The sequence below is a fragment of the Dermochelys coriacea genome, chromosome 10, assembly GCF_009764565.3.
Source record: "Dermochelys coriacea isolate rDerCor1 chromosome 10, rDerCor1.pri.v4, whole genome shotgun sequence".
In the NCBI taxonomy this organism is placed as follows: domain Eukaryota; kingdom Metazoa; phylum Chordata; order Testudines; family Dermochelyidae; genus Dermochelys; species Dermochelys coriacea.
In genome coordinates, this window is record NC_050077.1 from 3,956,434 (window position 1) to 3,973,935 (window position 17,502).

The 17,502-nt window shown below is 40.3% G+C and overlaps 1 protein-coding gene across 11 annotated transcripts in view; it reads right to left on the reverse strand.

The window, feature by feature from the left end:
- The window catches only part of TSC2 (TSC complex subunit 2), a 45,898-nt gene that overhangs the window by 10,525 nt on the left and 17,871 nt on the right, over positions 1-17,502 (reverse strand). For 3 of the 11 annotated variants that reach the window (XR_006274798.1, XM_043493926.1, XM_043493927.1), the window contains exons 19-32: positions 16,970-17,123; positions 15,565-15,687; positions 14,821-14,955; positions 13,941-14,130; positions 13,373-13,466; positions 12,928-13,030; positions 12,603-12,697; positions 10,300-10,431; positions 8,562-8,726; positions 7,581-7,733; positions 6,277-6,389; positions 5,342-5,539; positions 4,271-4,486; positions 216-373 (exon numbers count right to left, since the gene is read on the reverse strand). Coding sequence is in view for 10 of the 11 variants with exons in the window: in XM_043493926.1 (XP_043349861.1) it covers positions 216-373; positions 4,271-4,486; positions 5,342-5,539; positions 6,277-6,389; positions 7,581-7,733; positions 8,562-8,726; positions 10,300-10,431; positions 12,603-12,697; positions 12,928-13,030; positions 13,373-13,466; positions 13,941-14,130; positions 14,821-14,955; positions 15,565-15,687; positions 16,970-17,123 (2,029 nt within the window). In the remaining variant the exon portion in view is untranslated. The remainder of the gene's footprint in view (positions 1-215; positions 374-4,270; positions 4,487-5,341; positions 5,540-6,276; positions 6,390-7,580; positions 7,734-8,561; positions 8,727-10,299; positions 10,432-12,602; positions 12,698-12,927; positions 13,031-13,372; positions 13,467-13,940; positions 14,131-14,820; positions 14,956-15,564; positions 15,688-16,969; positions 17,124-17,502) is intronic. The other 8 variants (XM_043493929.1, XM_038419357.2, XM_043493932.1 and 5 more) reach the window with 5 other exon arrangements.

Consider the following 17,502-nt stretch of genomic DNA (forward strand, 5'->3'; position numbering starts at 1 on the left):
AAATGGCCAGCAAGGCCTTAGATTGACCATCTGAGCCCACAAGCATAACTGCATGTGCAATCTACCCAAGTTCAAAACCTTTTGCTATAGTTAAAACAATAAAAAGTACAAATGGAAAACACATACAAATCTGCAGTGTATATTAAAGCTCCTTCTCTGGCTTGGGACAGAAAAGTTATCAGACTGGTATCTAGCTGGCTGCATGACAGCCTTACCCTGCTGTAAGCCTTGTGTGGTTTGCTGAACTTCTCCTCAGCCAGGGCTTGCTCAGAGCACACAGCCTTAAAGTCTTCAAACTCTTGAGATGCCAGGGAATCAGTTTCTTTTAAATCCATTTCCAATTGGCTCCCCTCTTCCAGAACTACCGCCGATTCTACCAAGACACAAACAGAGTAACTCAGGCACGTAGAGAGGAGTGGCACGATGGGACCCCATCCTTTCCTCTGAAGTACCAGCCTTTTCCCTACTAGGAATTTAGTGGAAGGCCATATTCAATGTGTGGTATAACATATATCTTTGATCACAGAGTGTGGACTTTAATGGCACATCAGACTTGCTAGAGGTCTCCCCTTCATACAGAATAATTGGTCGACTTACCCTCATACCAAAGGGTTGTATAACTGCTTTGTCACACTAAGCGCAGTGCTTCCAAACTGTTACTATTGGACAAGTAATAGAAAGATAATGGAGAAAATGGATCCTTGCGCATATTAATACTCAAGTATCAGGACAGACAGTAACTAGACAGATGTAAGGAAGTGCAAGACTAGCATTAAAGTTTGTTATTAAACAGGCAACGAAAACATAAGTTCTATGCAATTGTGGAAAAGAATAAGCATTGTATATAACAAATGCTCTCGTGCCTTAAACGAAAGAGACAAAAAAATTTACTAGAAGTCATTTACTTGCATTTTGACAGTTTTCTCAGTATGCTTCAGTAGAAATTAAACAGTATAGTCTATGCTTTATTAAAGGACAGGAGGACATCATTAATGCATGTATTGCAGCAATATTGGAAAGTCTGCATGTGGTTTCCAATCGGACAAATAGCTAATTAAATAGACCAGACTGAAAGAAAGCTCCGTATAAGTGCTGTGTATGGTGAAGAGGTTAGTAGAAGGGGTAACCAAGTGTCTACTATACACAGTAACCCTGAACACAGGAATGCATTTGACTGAAGACTTCTGTTTGCCTTGGTTTTTTTGTCCTGAGGAAAAGGCTGAAGTACAGGAGGCTTCCCATTTTGTACACACAGAATTGGAAGACCAATCTGAAAGGCTAAGATTTGTTTTCCAAAGTAAAATTTAAAAAAAAAAAAAAAAATTTAGCACACGCACACACAAAAAAAATCAGCAAAAAAAAAAGTCACTAAAGCAGCTTTTCCTGGATTGATTTCAGCTCACAGGACCAAAGTTATTTCAAGAAGCAATTAAGAGTTAGCACTGCACACACATACCTTCTAAAAACGTGCTGATCTGGTTAGCTGTCCAAGCCAGAACACACCTGCACATACTCTCTGTGGTTTTCACTTCCCTAGTTCTAATATTACTGCCAATTTTGCTGGTGTTTTTAAATAATTTGAATGTTCAGTAATTGCACTGTAGGGGGAAGTAGGATAATATGAGCAAAGAAGAGGACCATAGAAGAGTAATGTATTGCAACATCTGTGTGTCACTTTAATAGCATTGTGCCAATACAGTAATCCAGTAATGAATAACCAGCTATTCCACATAGGATTTTCCACTGAAGGAAGGTGGGATTTAATTCACCTAATTAAGCACTGCAGACCAAATGCAATGCAACTGCTGTGTTTAGAGGTATCCATTTTGATTACTATCTACAGATTTGATATACTTAGGAAATAAATTACAGCCCCAAAGCAAGAGGAAGATTTTACACAGCTACTGAATTTACAGAAAGCTACAATTTGTTATATATTTCTCCTTGAAACAGATTTTGGTTTTTGTTTTTAAAAAGGCCTTGTAACCAGCAATTATACTGTAGTTTCAAACTTAGACTTTCTAACCAGCTTCTCTTTTCAGATTCTTTTCCCATGGCCAGTTTTGGTTGACTACTCAGTGCAATGAGAAGCACTGGGTTTCATTTGTGTGGAGTTATATATGCAGCATTGCAGGAGCTATTCTAGAAGGGGGAAGCTTCTGAATTAATAAACAGAACACAAACCCAATTACAAGATCTAACTTAAAAGTTAGGAAACTCAGATCTTTTATGATGTCACTCTATAGTCTAAATCTCATGAGCTATGACCTCACTCCACCCAAAAAAGGGTTGCATTAAAGTTACTCATGCTTGCAAATGTCGTATCTGGCTTGGACTTCTTCATGCTAGTCAAGAGCCCATTCGTCGAAGGTAATGAGACCAGCAGGGACAAACAGGAAACATGGCAGGGTGATGAGGTATGAGGGAGACAGTTTCTATGAATCAGAGGTGTTCTTCTATGGCAATATTTTTTTTCCTTAAAGATATATATACCTGCCCAGGATATGCTCCTGTGCAACTTTCCTTGACAACTGGACTGGTACATGGAAGAGAAAGAAGCCACTGCAAAGGGAAATCAAGTGAGCAGCTACATCAAAAGGAAGGAGAGACTATATGAAAAAATTAAAAAGCACAGAGTTTAATGTAACCAGGAGCCTATTTAAAAAAATAAAATAAAAGCAAGGAACAAGCTGTGAAAGTCTCACTAGATGTAAAAAGGGAAAACTTAAGGGTCGAGGGTCTCATTGACACAAATAAAGAGGCATAAACACATTCAAACAATCAGACTCTGAAATTGTTCTCTGGGAGAAAAGGAATTTCTGATTTGTTATTTTAAATCTACAAGAGGGGTCAGCTTTACTAGAGTCCCAGCACAAGCAAGAAATGAGCCCAGACAGCCAGTTATTTTGCAGGGGTCATTTAAGTATTTAGGAGAATTTAAACAGCAGGATATGGATAAAGGTTCACACAAAGAGAGATTTAGCCTCTTTAAAAAGAACATATACATTGGCATTACAATCTCAACACTTCTTAAATATAGGTCTTTGTGCCAATTGATTATGGTAAGTTCGTAGTAAGACATCAGCTGAACATGAATATGGCGGAAACAATTCACTGCACATTCAAAACTCTGTGTGAGTGGCAGTCAAAAAGCGGATCTCAAAGTTGTCTGCTTTTAGCTTTTCCAAACTGATCAGGCAGCATTTGTCTATACACCAGAACTTACAGGAGTTCATAAAAATCAAAGAGCCTGCTGGAGCAGAGGAGTGTTTTAAAAAAAAAAAAAAAATCACCATTCAATTTTGCCATCCAGTTTTAACTGCCTGCGTTTTTGCATGCACATGTTTTGAAAGAATAAAATCAGATGCCGCATAGGCAAGGTTTAATAGCAAAGCTGAACCTGGAAATAGGCATTTTTACTGAACTCCCAGACAACCTGCACTATGACTGACGCCACCATACAGTCTTGTCTGCTGCTAACAGTGGGTCAGTCTCAGAGTTCTAAGCAGCACGTCCATTAGATTTGCTCTGAACAGGGTTAGCTTGAAATGCCAGCAGTCAGTCGACATTAGGAATCCCAATATTAATAACACCCGGGGAGCTGTACTGGAATTGGAGCAGTGTAAAGCAGGCCCAAAGCCTCCTTGGTGCAGAGAAGTGGATGTTTAAAAAGCCCACCGCCCGAAAGTCGAATGAATAAAACACTCAGGACTCAAGTCAGAAGTCAGCACAGAGGCAAACACTCCTTCTATTAACGTGATGTGCGCTCTGCCACATCATCCTGAAGACACTTGCGAAAGAGAGCATCAATGACTCCTCAGAGGGAGGGTTTGTAACAGGCCATTAACTTAGTAACCACTGCCCAATGGAAAAATCTATGCAAGAGGTAACGAAAAACATGAATGCTGGAGTAGATCCATCCAGACACACGGACAATCTTTGGCTCAACCTTAAAACAAGCAGTAGACCAAAAAATAGTTTCAAATCTGGTCAGTTTCACTCAGGACACATTTAGCTTGAGACCACTACAAAATAGCTCCCTTTTAGGAATAAGGGGTGCTTAAGGAAAGTGATTACCTCACTTCTAATATGCCATGGGAGATCAGGAACGGCTTACTTTACTGAATACTAAGCTCTCCCAATCATGACCTTATTTTTTACTTTGTACTACTAGATTTGCTGCAACTCACGACAGAAGACTGCTGCAGTCTTACCACGTTTTATACAAGCGAATGCCGGCTCTCTGCGACATGCTACATTCATCTCTCACCTGTATTGGAACGCTGCAGAAGAGATGGTTTGGATGTCCCAGTAGCCAAGCTGGAGGAAGGGACTGAGAGGGACTTGTACAAAGCCGTCTCTCTGTGCTCCTTAAATCGTTCTGCAGCCATGAGTGCGTTGGATAGCTCCTGCAGTGGCATATTGTTTATATCTGACGAGAAGGGGCTGAGCGGGTTCTCCAGGCTCATTAACCAGCTTGTGTTACCTGGAAGGGAGGGGAACAGTCAGGAAAGTTAGATATTCTCTCCTTTCGGAGACAGAAAGTTCAAATAGCCAAACTCAGCAGCATCAACGGCCCTGGGACTTGCAGATAAAAATTAAGCTGAGTAGTTCTAGGGTTTTCTTGACAGTTACCAGCTGATTTGGTTAATTTCACATTTTAAATGAGAATCAGTCCCCAGTGCCGCATGCTTCTCTCCTCCCCAAAACTCTTTAGTCCTGATGTTTTAGCTCAAAGCCGGCTCCCCAAAGGTTTTCAACTGCTGGAGTATTTTAATTAATCATAGAAGGCAATTTTAAATGATTCTCTTACAAGACAACTTCAAGCTGAAATATGCAAGTCTTGCTTCCACGTGGCTTCTGGAATGCATTGATGTCCAGGAATTTTGGGATTACCCTGTTTTTTTAACCTTCATACTTTCAACACCATTGCTATTCCTTCACAAACAGCAGTCATGCACTAAGTTATTACTCCAGCATTGGGCCTTGTTCACACTTTGGAAATTAGATTTGTAAGAAGGAATGCAGCGGCACTCAGAAATGGCAGTACCATAATGAATAGATAATTGAGTGCCAACACAATGCCCATACGCATAATGCAGCAGGATTTAGTTTACATAAGGATTTTAATCTTCTCACAGGTGCGTCTTAAAACTTTGCATCATTAAAAGGTGCAATTTCCAAAGACCTGGCTGACAAATTAAACATTAAGAACAGAGAGGTTAAGCAGCATGGAAGAATTCCATTTACATTTAATGACACGGATATTTTTTCTATATAATCCTAATTTCTTAGCAAACCACAGCTCAGAAGTCCCTTTGTGCAGTTGGTTAAGGAGTACCTGTGGGCCTCCGGACTAATACTTCTGCCCAGCCCTGTGTCAGCAGTGGGACATATGCAGCCAGGTTTGTTTTTTCTTTCTGCAGAGGAGCATGGCCACCAGGAGTGGCCTTCTCTGTTCGAGGTGCAGAACCAGCAGGACTCCGTAACCCCTGGGGGGCTGAGCTGTCTAAAGCACCAACACGTAAGGCATGACCACCTGGTAAAACAAAAGACATGGAGGGTAAGAAAGGAGGAACCCAGGAGCTCAGTTTAGAGAGACACAACCGGACGCAATGCCAAGAAAACAGGCAATAAATAGACTCATAGACATTAAGATCAGAAGGGACCATTATGATCATCTAGTCTGATCTCCTGCAAAATGCAGGCCACAGAATCTCACCCACCCACTCCTGCAATAAACCTCTCACTTATGTCTGAGCTATTGAAGTCCTCAAATCATGGTTTAAAGACTTCAAGGTGAAGAGAATCCTCCAGCAAGTGACCTACGCTGCAGAGGAAGGCGAAAAACTCTCAGGGCCTCCTCCAATCTGCCCTGGAGGAAAATTCCTTCCCGACCCAATAGTTCTGTGCACTTTGATAGCATCTTTGATCCCTATATCTCACATGAATGAATTGTACATTGTGCTGAAAACCTGGCAGAAGTATACATTGGACTCTTAAGCCAGGGGGATTGGCTACTAGAGAAGGCTTTACTGCAGGTTTCACCATACAAACAACTGCTAAGACCAGCAGGCAGAAATCAACCTTTCAGGAAGCCAGCATTCATTGCTGCTACTCATTCTAGTTCTTCATACTAAGTACTGGGTCCTGTGATCAGACCACTCTTGTCTTTTTACGTGGCCTAAGTTTAGGTCTGAGGCTGGACACACAGATCAGACTTACCCAATAATGGTTGCAAGTCTCCAAGGACAGAAATGTGCTGAGACTGCTTACCAGACATTGACCTGACTCTGTTGCGAGATCCTCTGCACACCTGCTGGCCAGCTTGAGATTCCAGCTTTGCTGGAGCTTCTTTAGTTTGTCTCACTTGCAAAACAGGGTCTGAACTAAGGCGGGGGAGGGAAGGGAAAAAGAAGGATAACTAGTAATGTATATTCCTGTTTTTGTGTCTTTAACGTTTTGCCTAGAGGGATTCTCTATGTTTTGAATCTGATTACCCTGTAAGATATTTACCATCCTGATTTTACAGCGGTTATTCTTTTACTTTTTCTTCAATTAAAATTCTTCTTTTAAGAACCCGATTGCTTTTTCATTGTTCTTAAGATCCAAAGGTTTGGGTCTGTGTTCACTTATGCAAATTGGTGAGGATTTTTATCAAGCCTTCCCCAGGAAAGGGGGTGTAGGGTTTAGGGAGGATTTTGGGGGGGAAAGACATTTCCATGCGGGCTCTTTCCCTGTTATATATTTGTTAGACACTTGGTGTTAGCAGCAATGAAGTCCAAGGGCAAAAGATAAAATAGTTTGTACCTTGGGGAAATTTTAACCTAAGCTGGTAAAAATAAGCTTAGGGGGTTTTCATGCAGGTCCCCACATCTGTACCCTAGAGTTCAGAATAGGGATGAAGTGAGCTGTAGCTCACGAAAGCTTACACTCAGATAAATTTGTTAGTCTCTAAGGTGCCACAAGTACTCCTTTTCTTTTTGTGAATACAGACTAACACAGCTGCTACTCTGAAACTAGAAAAGGAGTACTTGTGGCACCTTAGAGACTAACAAATTTATTAGAGCAGAAGCTTTCGTGAGCTACAGCTCACTTCATCGGATGCATTTGGTGGAAAATACAGAGGGGAGATTGATATACACACACAGAGAACATGAAACAATGGGTTTATCATACACACTGTAAGGAGAGTGATCACTTAAGATAAGCCATCACCAGCAGCAGGGGGGGGAAGGAGGAAAACCTTTCATGGTGACAAGCAAGGTAGGCTAATTCCAGCAGTTAACAAGAATATCAGAGGAACAGTGGGGGGGTGGGGTGGGGGGGAGAAATACCATGGGGAAATAGTTTTACAACTAGTTTTTACAAGTACTCCTTTTCTTTTTGCGAATACAGACTAACACGGCTGCTACTCTGAACTCTGAAACTAGTAACACAGTGGGTTATAATTCATACCAGACAAAAAAAAAAAATCATTTCTTTTATTTACAAAACAGTAACTTCAAATCAGTTCTAACACAATGGTTTTTAACTGGCTTCATTAGGGAAAAGAATGTTAAAATCAGAGTGATGTTTACCTTGACTCTGTACTGCTCTGGAGCTCTCCAGAGTCAAGGCCCAACAATGACCGTGTCCCTGTTCCAACACTCGTCGTGATAGTCACTAGCTTGTTACCAACCAGCCATGTCTTCGTCCTTCCTCCAGCCAAGAGGAACTCTCCCACAGGAGACCTAGAAACACAGTCTGGAGTGAATACAACTCACATATGTCGCCCAACACCAGCGATTCAGACGGGAAGTTATTTTCTGCATTGGGGTTGAAAAAATTCCTGCTCTTTCTGTATTTATATAATGACATTTCTTGCAAACTGCACCAGGGTAGAACTGGTAAAGCATAAAAATTCTCCATCAGGATGAAGGACATGCTGCCTCCAATATCAATTACTTCTCTGGCTGCTAGACAGCATTGCAAATTTATTCCTGGCCTCGATGCAGCTGATCCCTGCTGCACAACTCCTTCCCGGAAACCAAATCAGATTAAAACTTCAGTGTTTCCAATTTGTGCAGCACCTTTCATCCTGAAGGATCCCCAAACACAACACACACAGACACACAGTCTCTGATGGGAAGGAATATAGTCATCTGGCAAACTGCATTATATTGTAGGAGGTGAGGAGGGTGAAATTTAGCCCACGTACTGGAAGCAAGCCTCTGCTCATAGGAAAAGTGCTTTAGGATTCTTCAAAAACCACACAGACCAGAAAGGTTGTTAAAGGTTTCATGCAAAAAGACTGAATGGTTTTCAATGTATCTACTCTGGAAAGGCTCAATGCTGAGGCAGTCCTGACAGGATTTAATACACGGCGCTAGGGCAGTTTTGTGTTGCCAGACTTCATGCTAAGTCAATGAAGGTTTTAGCCAGAGGGGATGGGTTAAGCATATGAGACTTGCTGTGCTCAAAAGAACCTGAAATTTGATCCAGCAATTTCCTGCTGATGAAGCAAGACGTACCTTTAGGCCAAAGAATAGCTAACACCATAACAAGTAACTGACTCCCACCTCTTGGGCACCGCAGTGAAATTTGAAAAGACGTATCGGGCCATCATATCAAGACAGGTCTCTGTGAGTTCCAAGTGGAGGTTTTTTAAGTTGTCATCAGCCTGAGCCATTGAATTCTCATCTGCAGAGCCCAGGCTTGAACTAGTGATGGATGTCTGTATCCTACTGAGAGAGGGAGTTTAGAGTGTGTCAAGTTACACTGCAAAACAGATACAGTATTGTCATCTGATCAGCACTAAGCCATGGAGCAATCTGCAATACATGCACATGCCACAATAGGTTTGACTATGTCCACACATATCAAACCCAGGGCACCTCAGAATCATTCTCAAATCACCAGTATTTTATATAGTCATTGAAGATGACAGCTATGTCACCCCAGAACTGACAGCTCAGCTTGAGAAAAAAATGGAAGCATAGCTGACATTTGTGCAATTTGAGCAGGGTCAGCTTTAGGAGGGATGTGGTGCAGAACAGCAAGGCAAACAGTAGCGTTACATATATTGATTTTAAACTGCAGAAATAAAATTCAGAGTTATGTAAAATCTAGCTAAGCCAGTGGCAAAAAAAACTGCACTCTGCACACAATTAGTACATTGATATAAAGCAATTATGTCTTCAAGTAATTGTATTTTAAGCAATGCAATTTTGAAGAAATTGCAATAGCAGGCTGTGTTACAGAACTTGTTATAAAGAATGCCTCTAACACAGTCATTTGCAAAAAGATTTGGCTGCATCTCAGCTGGGTTTATATTACGCAGCAACTTCTTTGGCATTATTAGATAGTAATTATTTAAATGTTTTGTTACCTATAATTTAAATATAATAATAGAAGAGAACCATGTAATATACTGTAATAGACTAATAGGGACATTAGATTTTGAAGCGTCAAATGCATTTTTCACAATAGTCACTTCTATGCCCCTCCCCCCCAGACGTATCAAAAACAGAAATATTTGCAATGCAATTCCAGTGACAGTATGATGCTTATTTCCTGTAGCCTAACAACATTCATTTTCAGGCAAAGAAACTTCTAGCCACCATATTCCTAGCCAGCAATTTAATATTCAAGGGACAAATTCAGAAACAGGAGAAAAGGATTTACGATTTTTAAAAGATGTGATATGGCCAAATCAAGAGTCAATGACTGAACTATTTTCTTTGGTCATGAAAACATTAACCGTTTTGTAAGGCCTGCCCTTCACTGCTTTGTCCCTTAGATACAATATCTTGGAGATAAATTAATGCATTGATGGTGAGTTACTTTATATCAACAGACTTCTGCGTGCCTTTTTCCCCAGCAATAATCATATGAACCATTCTCTCCGCCTTGCAGGGAAGGTTTGCACACAATCCTAGCAGAAAACTGCGACATTCGTGATTCAAGTTGCCTTTGGAAGGCTGTAATTTAAAAGCCGTTTAACAAAGACTCAAACTTGCATAGAATGCAACCTTTCTATCCTTAATCTTTACTCTGCAATAAAAGAAGCTTTTGTGAATAGAGCATCACTAAATCGAAGCACAGGGCAATGTAACACCACCACAACCAGCATTGGTAAACCACAGGAACTCCATGAAGCTTTTCCAAAGCATATTTTGTAGACTGGACCCGATTTTTATTTTCTGAAGGTCATGCAAGCATCCCGCATGCAAACCCACCCTGCCCCCACCCACCCTTGCAGCAAAGTTTCCAAGTGCAAATTTGCTCTTGGATTCTCCCCCTTTAAAGTGCCACTACCTGCGGACCACATGTTCTGACACACTGATGCTGCGGGATCGGAAGGCATCAACTGCAGAGGGTTCTTTCAGCTCTTTCACTGGAGGAGAGTTATTCAAGCCTTGCCTTGCATTTTTGGCTATTCTTAAACTACTAGGTGAAGAAGCACCAAGCCCCGAAAGAGGTGTAATTGCACAGGTCACAGGAAGGGAAGAAATCATTGTAGGGATGGAGGTTGAAAGGTCACAGGTCACAGGGTCAATATTGGGGAATCCCAGAGGGTGATGTAAAACAAAAAAAATGTCAAAAAGGAAAAATTAAAAACATAAAACCAGGCAGAGTTGAAAGCATAAAAATCACTTTTGAAAACAAGGTTTTAACAAATACTACAAACAAATGAAATTAGTACAAACAAAAACTGATGTAAATGATAGTTGGAATACTACACTGCACTGAGGAAGAGAAAATAGGTTTTCACTCAGATTTGGTATCAAGGTTTCTCCAGTCTGAAGAGCTGGGCTTGTTTCAACTTCCCATTTAGTTACTCTAACCAGGGGCTCTCCTGCAATATTATCACCGTTAAATAAGACTTGTATAGAGACTTTATCCCGAGATCTCAAAGTGCTTTTCAAACACTAAGCCTCAAAATATCCATTTGAGACAGGCAAGTATCTTTGTTTTACCTCTCTGGAAACTGAGGCAGAGAGGTTAAGAGACTTGCCCAAAGTCTGAAAGTGAGCCAATGATTAAGCTAGAAACAGAACCCAGGTGCCTTGACTAATCAGTAATAGTTTCTCCTGCCTTGCTTATGTGTAATTACTAGCATGAGGAATAAAGTTCTTTTCCCAAAAGGCTCTGGGACACTGGACATGAACTAAGCTTTCTAATTTGTCCTCAATGAAGTCAGACCCATGGACCTGATCCTGAAAACCCTTACTCACAGAAACAGCATCACTGACTGGGACTTCTTCCATAAACAAGGGTTTGCAGAGGAGTCCATGTTACTATCCAATTACAGTTTGCATCCCCTAAAAGAATTTTGCAGAACTAGCCACGGTGATCCAATTATGTTAACAAGAGCAACAGCCTTTCAGAATTAGTAGTATTCCAACCCAATGAAATTAAGTAGGTTTTGGGGAAAAGATAGATTGGCAAAGGTGTCTATTCCAAATTTTAAAAATGAAACAAGGAGATGAAGGATTAAAGAATATTAACTTGCAAACACAAGACAGGGTTTACAGCTATGCCATTAAGGTGAGGATGGTGTTTCTTTTTTACAAGATCCTTATTATACCTTGCAATTTAAAAGAGAGGCACTTTCCTCAGAGATTTGATGTTACTATGGCCTCACTATAGAGAAATGCTGAAGCAAGTTCAGTGAACCAACTCAAAGAGTCCAGTGGATAAGCCACCTTTGCAAAACATTGAGTGACTTCCAAACTACATCTTCCCTTCTCTCTCTGCAGATGGTACTTCAAAATATCAATCACTGCTTCCAATAACATTAATACTTGAATGGACTTCAGGGTTCTACCTGAATTGAAGTACTGATTTCAAAACACTCCTTCCTAGTGGGATCAGTCTGTGAAGATACTTTACAGTGAGTTGCTTGTTAGCTACACAGATTTTAAGAAGCGGACGCTATCTCTTCTCCTCTTATGAAACTGAAATCTAGACTCTGTTGCCATACAGAAACTTTCCAGGGCAGACTGGTTTGTCATTCTAGTTTTCTTTCCTTTCAGAAGAGATCAGAGATCCAGAACTCTCTTCTTCACAGAATAATAGAGCAGCAATAGGTCAGATTCTGGATCTACCAGAGTTTAGACTGGGCAAAAATAAAGTGGGGGCTTTCATAATCCACCCAACTGCTCCAGTTTGTACACATTGCTATTAAAATGATCCACAATGAAATCATTTAAGCATCCACTGTTAAACTATCATTAAGATGCAGAATTAACAAACCATGGAGATGAACAGAGCATGCATCCCTCTCACTATTTTTATAGCTAGCACTATGTTGATTCATATTCACCTGACAGTATTATTTTTAGAATGTAAGCTTACATTCTGCAGAAGTGGATGGGGCAACCAGTGATGCCTTAGTACAAATACATACCATTAGCCACCAGCTCGTTCTGACTTCAGGTTTAACTACAACGCAGACTGTGTCTTAATACAGAACATTCCGGTTATCAGAAAGATTACACACCATCTTTAAGGACACAGATAGTTCTCTCCACAAAACACAGGAAAGCATTTGGCATTTAAACAGCTCCTAATGAAGAGCTATCCATAGCCCCAACTGGAATGGAATACAAATTTACCTTTTCGGCCTCTCGTTCAGACTTGTACTGCGAGCCCTGAAACTGTCCTTCTCAGGGGTGTCATCAAATGAGAGGAGGACATTTGACCGCAAGCCCTGCCAATTTGGACACACAGATAATGGTTCAAACCATTGGTATTTGCAGCCCACATGCCATGAGCCAATTCTCAAGAGCTACATTTGATTTTGAAATTCTAATGTATTAATAAGTACAGGTGAGTTATTGTGATGTAAAATAGAATCTCTGTAAATTTACATCAATAATACCCACAGATTGCAGTTCTTAGAGCACCCTTTGTATTGCAAGATCCAGCAATAACTGTTACCTTTGTAATGTAGGGAACAAAGTCTTTCCGGAAGGGCAGACGACATCGGATGAACCACATAGCGATCACATGGTGTGCCAGGCACACGATGTATTGGTTAAACCTGAACAGGGGAAGATTTCAACAGTTTAGCTGTGCAATCTGAACACATTTTCAGAAGAGATGCAGTTCAATTCTAATATTACAGAGATGTGGAAGAGAATACTATTGTAAGTTGAAGGGGGAAAGGAACCTGGAGTGCAATTAGCAACATGCACTATTTGTCTTGAAGCTAAATATGGCCCTCCCTCAGCAGCAAGACCATATATAAAAGGTATCACACACAATTATATTTTTCCTCTGTAGATCTTAAAGCACTTTACAAAGGTAAGTCAGTCTCATTTTCCCCAATTTACAGATAGGGAAAAGGAGAGAAAAACAACAACAAAAAGATGCGTGAACTTACTTGGAGGGATTTGTATATGGCAGAGAGATGGCAAACACGCTAGCATATTGCTCAGCTGCAAAGTTCCTATAGAGATGAGGCAGCCTGGCTAGAGCTGAAACAGGTCAATAAGAAAATCATTTGTGAAGTATGGATGAGAGCACTTTGTTACTGACTCAGAATTGAGCTGAAGCATGCAGTGTTTTCTAAACCACTTGGTGCCAACAGGAAAGCTAATGTTACATTACATTCTGTTGTTATTATTTTGCAAGGTGTAAGCTACAAGGAGGGAAAGATAACCCCAGATTTTCCAATTCTCCAATGTTTTTATATGTAAAGCATGTTTCTTTTTTCTCAGTGCACACGTGTATTAGGCTGAGCAGCTGGGTTACATGAGCAAGAGTAGACTAGATGTTAAGATTTTATGGCAGTTGCAGCACTGTTACCAGAAATACAGTGAACCCTACAACAAGTTGTATTTGACCTTAAACTAAACCAAGATGATGATACTCATGCTAAATAATACAGTTAGCCTTTTCACAGCCGCTGAAGAACATAGGTAAAAAACACAATTTCCACTGCAACTTACTTGAAAGAAATTCTAAGAGAGGTATTGCCATGTTTGCTGTAGCAGAAATGTGGGTTAACTTGACTATCAAGACAGGCAGTGCCTTTATGATGATGTCAGGCATCTCAACGCTGCATACGGATAAAGCCACAACACACTGGTTTGCACAGCGATAAATTAAGCCTTGTTCCAGGCAATAAACCATTTCACGCTAGAAGAACAGAACAGAATATGCTCGGTATAGTAAAATAAGACCAGGATCCATCTGCCACTAACAAATCTCTAACATTTCTAGGTACTAAAATGCTACTTGTGTGTTGGTAATTGCATTGCTAGGGCCAGCAGCTCCAAGAATTTTTTACCAGAAATGCACTAGCAATTAAAGACTACAATCTCAAGAGAAAAAAAAAAAGTCACAGGTGTTTCTGCACTGCTGGACACATCTTGGCTCTAAATCTTAGACAAAACATTTGTCATATTGAAGTTTTTGAAATAATCCATTTTAAGATAACAGTTTCTGACAGAATAAAAAGGGACAAAATATTTAAGGCTTTTCTGCTCCCTTCTGATGGTTATCAGGGTCTTTCAGACCAGGAGAAAGAACAATGACTATGCAGGGGATGGCAACAATAAAACTGACTATACAAAGTGCTATTAAATGCACAAAGCTCACAATATGAATAGAGTTTTACTAACTTCTCTCAGTTACAGTCACCCTACATTACTTTTACTTACAGTGGGTATGTTGTTTTCTGGCAGAACTGCCCCTTTATATGTCCAGTGCAAATGCTTACAGGGCAACTGTACCTTTAGTCTCCAAGTCTGAAACAGGCTCGCATTAGAAAGGGCATTGGAGATAGACTCAGACTTCACCTCCCACAGCCCATCCCATTGACAGTACCTGTTTAGCTTTGTCCAGGTAATTATGGTAAGATATCAATGCAGTCAACACTGGAACAACAGCCAGGTGCATGTCATTGCGGGAGAACCCATCTGGAGTGCCACGTAACCTCTCCGTTGTCTTTTTGTCTGTAAGCTAATCAGATACACACTGGGCTTGAGTACTTTGCGTTTCACCTGCCTTTTCAATTCAGGTCTTCTTGGGCACATTTTCATAGTACAAGAGCAGTACAGCATCCCGTTATGAAACAATATTAGCTTCTAGGTCCCAGAGCTCAGTCATATACATACTAGGATCTGGATGCTGTACTTGGAACATAATCTTCACAATAAAACTATGAAATAAATCCCTTAGCTAACTTTGCACAGAGTTTTAGTGTGGGGGAATGGATTTGCAGGAGACCGTTATACACACCCAGAACCCCAAAGCCTTACATGAAGGTCAGTTTGTTTAGGTTTAGGCTCAAGTGTCCTCAAAACTCACTCAATTTATAGATACACTTTTATAACTATACTCTTTAGCAATTGAAGCATATGGACAGTTAAATATCTAAAGGAATTTAATTATCCTTAACACAAAGTTTTAAGCTAAAGCAAAGGGGTCACGTTGTTGGTGAGGTACAGATTAATTACAGATTAATCCCAAAAATAAAGGGTATAAAATAAGGAAGCCTTAAAGCAAACACATTTCTATTAGAAGTGAAGTTGTGGTGTCTAGACCCCAGGAGGACACACTGGTTATTACCATGGAGCAGAGTGCAGAGCACAGCTGGTCAAGGTTGCAAGGGGAGGTTAAAAATAGCACTTTGTAGCGGAGAGACTCAGGTAACTTGTTGAGAACCAGTTTCAACACCTTCCAGTCTGTCTCCTGGAAAGAAGGGGAGAGAGTTTAGTAAGGAAGAAAATAACGTTCCATGGGAAACTTTGCATGATATGTTAAATTTGAAAATAAAGCCCAGCAAGCTTCAAACAATGATTTGTTGTTTATTGCTGTGATCCTTGTTTCTCCAGCCTTGTTAGTTAGCAAAGATGCTGCTTTTATTTGATGCATGGGTTGCTTCCAGGGTTTCACCCAGCTGCATCCTTTAGCTCAGATATAGCATAGACATTTTGATGCCATAAAATGGACTGATCTCCAAGTAGACGGTGAAAACAAGCAGAAAGAGTCCGACCCAGGCCTTTTCTACACGTTTCCTCCATCCGCCAAAACAAAAAAGTGATTCCAGAGTTCAAGACAACTCCTGGCCCCAAAAAAATGAATAAAATGCTGTCCAGAGCCAACATTAATGCACTTCATTATTTCCTTTCCATACTCAAATATCTAATGGTCAACAGTTTGTCAACTTAAGTTGCACTTCTAATTTTGGGTTTTTTTTATTATTAGTTTTAAATTCTCTTTGAGAAGCAGCGTGACACTTTTCCTACTGGCTTTTCACCTCTGTTAAATGAAAAAAAAAATTCACCCTTATTTCCTGTGAAGCAGAATCCAGTGTTGGTCTGCTTGATTTAGGAAGAATTTTACTTGTGCTCCTCCTGGTGGCTGAAGAGTTGTAGGATCACACACAAATAATTTTTGGATGGAAAGTTCTGGATTTCAAGAAGCTATTTAGATACCCTCGGCTGGTGTTGGGCAACCTGGATAACACTGATTGCTAGATAATTTTAAAACACGGGTTGGTCATATTTTAGGTTTAAATATAATTGATTATGTTCTTTTAAGAAAAATAAAGCACAACAGTGTATTAATTGGCTGTATTGTGAAATGGTGGGTAAGTCTCAAAGATTATATTTTTGAGATAAGATTCATGCATGGTTTTGTTTTATGTATTTTCAAAAACGCTTCCTATCAGACAATTTTTAAAGCCTTCCTTGAGTAAACAGATTAGGCTCAGCACTGCATATGCAGTTTAATCAGCTACCACAAGTGGATGAGTTAAAAGCTCTATTCCTGCTTCTTAGTGTAATGGGTATCATGATCTTCCACAAGAAATATCCATTTAAAAAAAAAATTCAGTGGGAGTTTTTTGGGCATAAAGGGAATAAAAAGCTGACATTCCGGAACATTTCAGCATTAACATTCCAAACCCTTGAGTTTTAAACCTGCAAATTTGTGTGCAAAACTCCACTGCAGACTGAGTTCATCAACGTACTTGTTTCAAACACTGCAGGAGGATTCGGAAGAGCAGTGAATAGGGCAAGTAGCCCATCCGAAGAATGGCATTCTGGGAGGAAACACTGGGGCTTCCTGATGGAGGGGAGAGGGTCCCAGCAGGCTTTTTCTCAGACACCCTCTTCTCTGGTTCTCTACACCATGGAAATACAAACCAGGTCAGTGTTTCAGTAGTCATTACCAGACACAAAAGCAAGATGAGAAATGCATATGCAAAGCAACAGATTTCAGAGAAGTGACCAAGCCAACTAGTCAGAAACATGCATCACTTTATTATCTACAACAAAGACTGCTTCTCCAAGTTCCTTTTCAGAGATACCTCTGTTAAGAGGGTTAAGTTAAAGAGTCAATTAGTACCAGACTAGGCTGTGCAGCTTGAATAGCAACATTTCTACAAATCACTGTACCGCATCTTAATGTAAAACCAGATTTCTCAGACTCTTGGCCAGAAATTGCAAACAACAGATTTGTAAACTTTTGCAGAGTAGCTACGTAAATCCCATGCCTCCAATA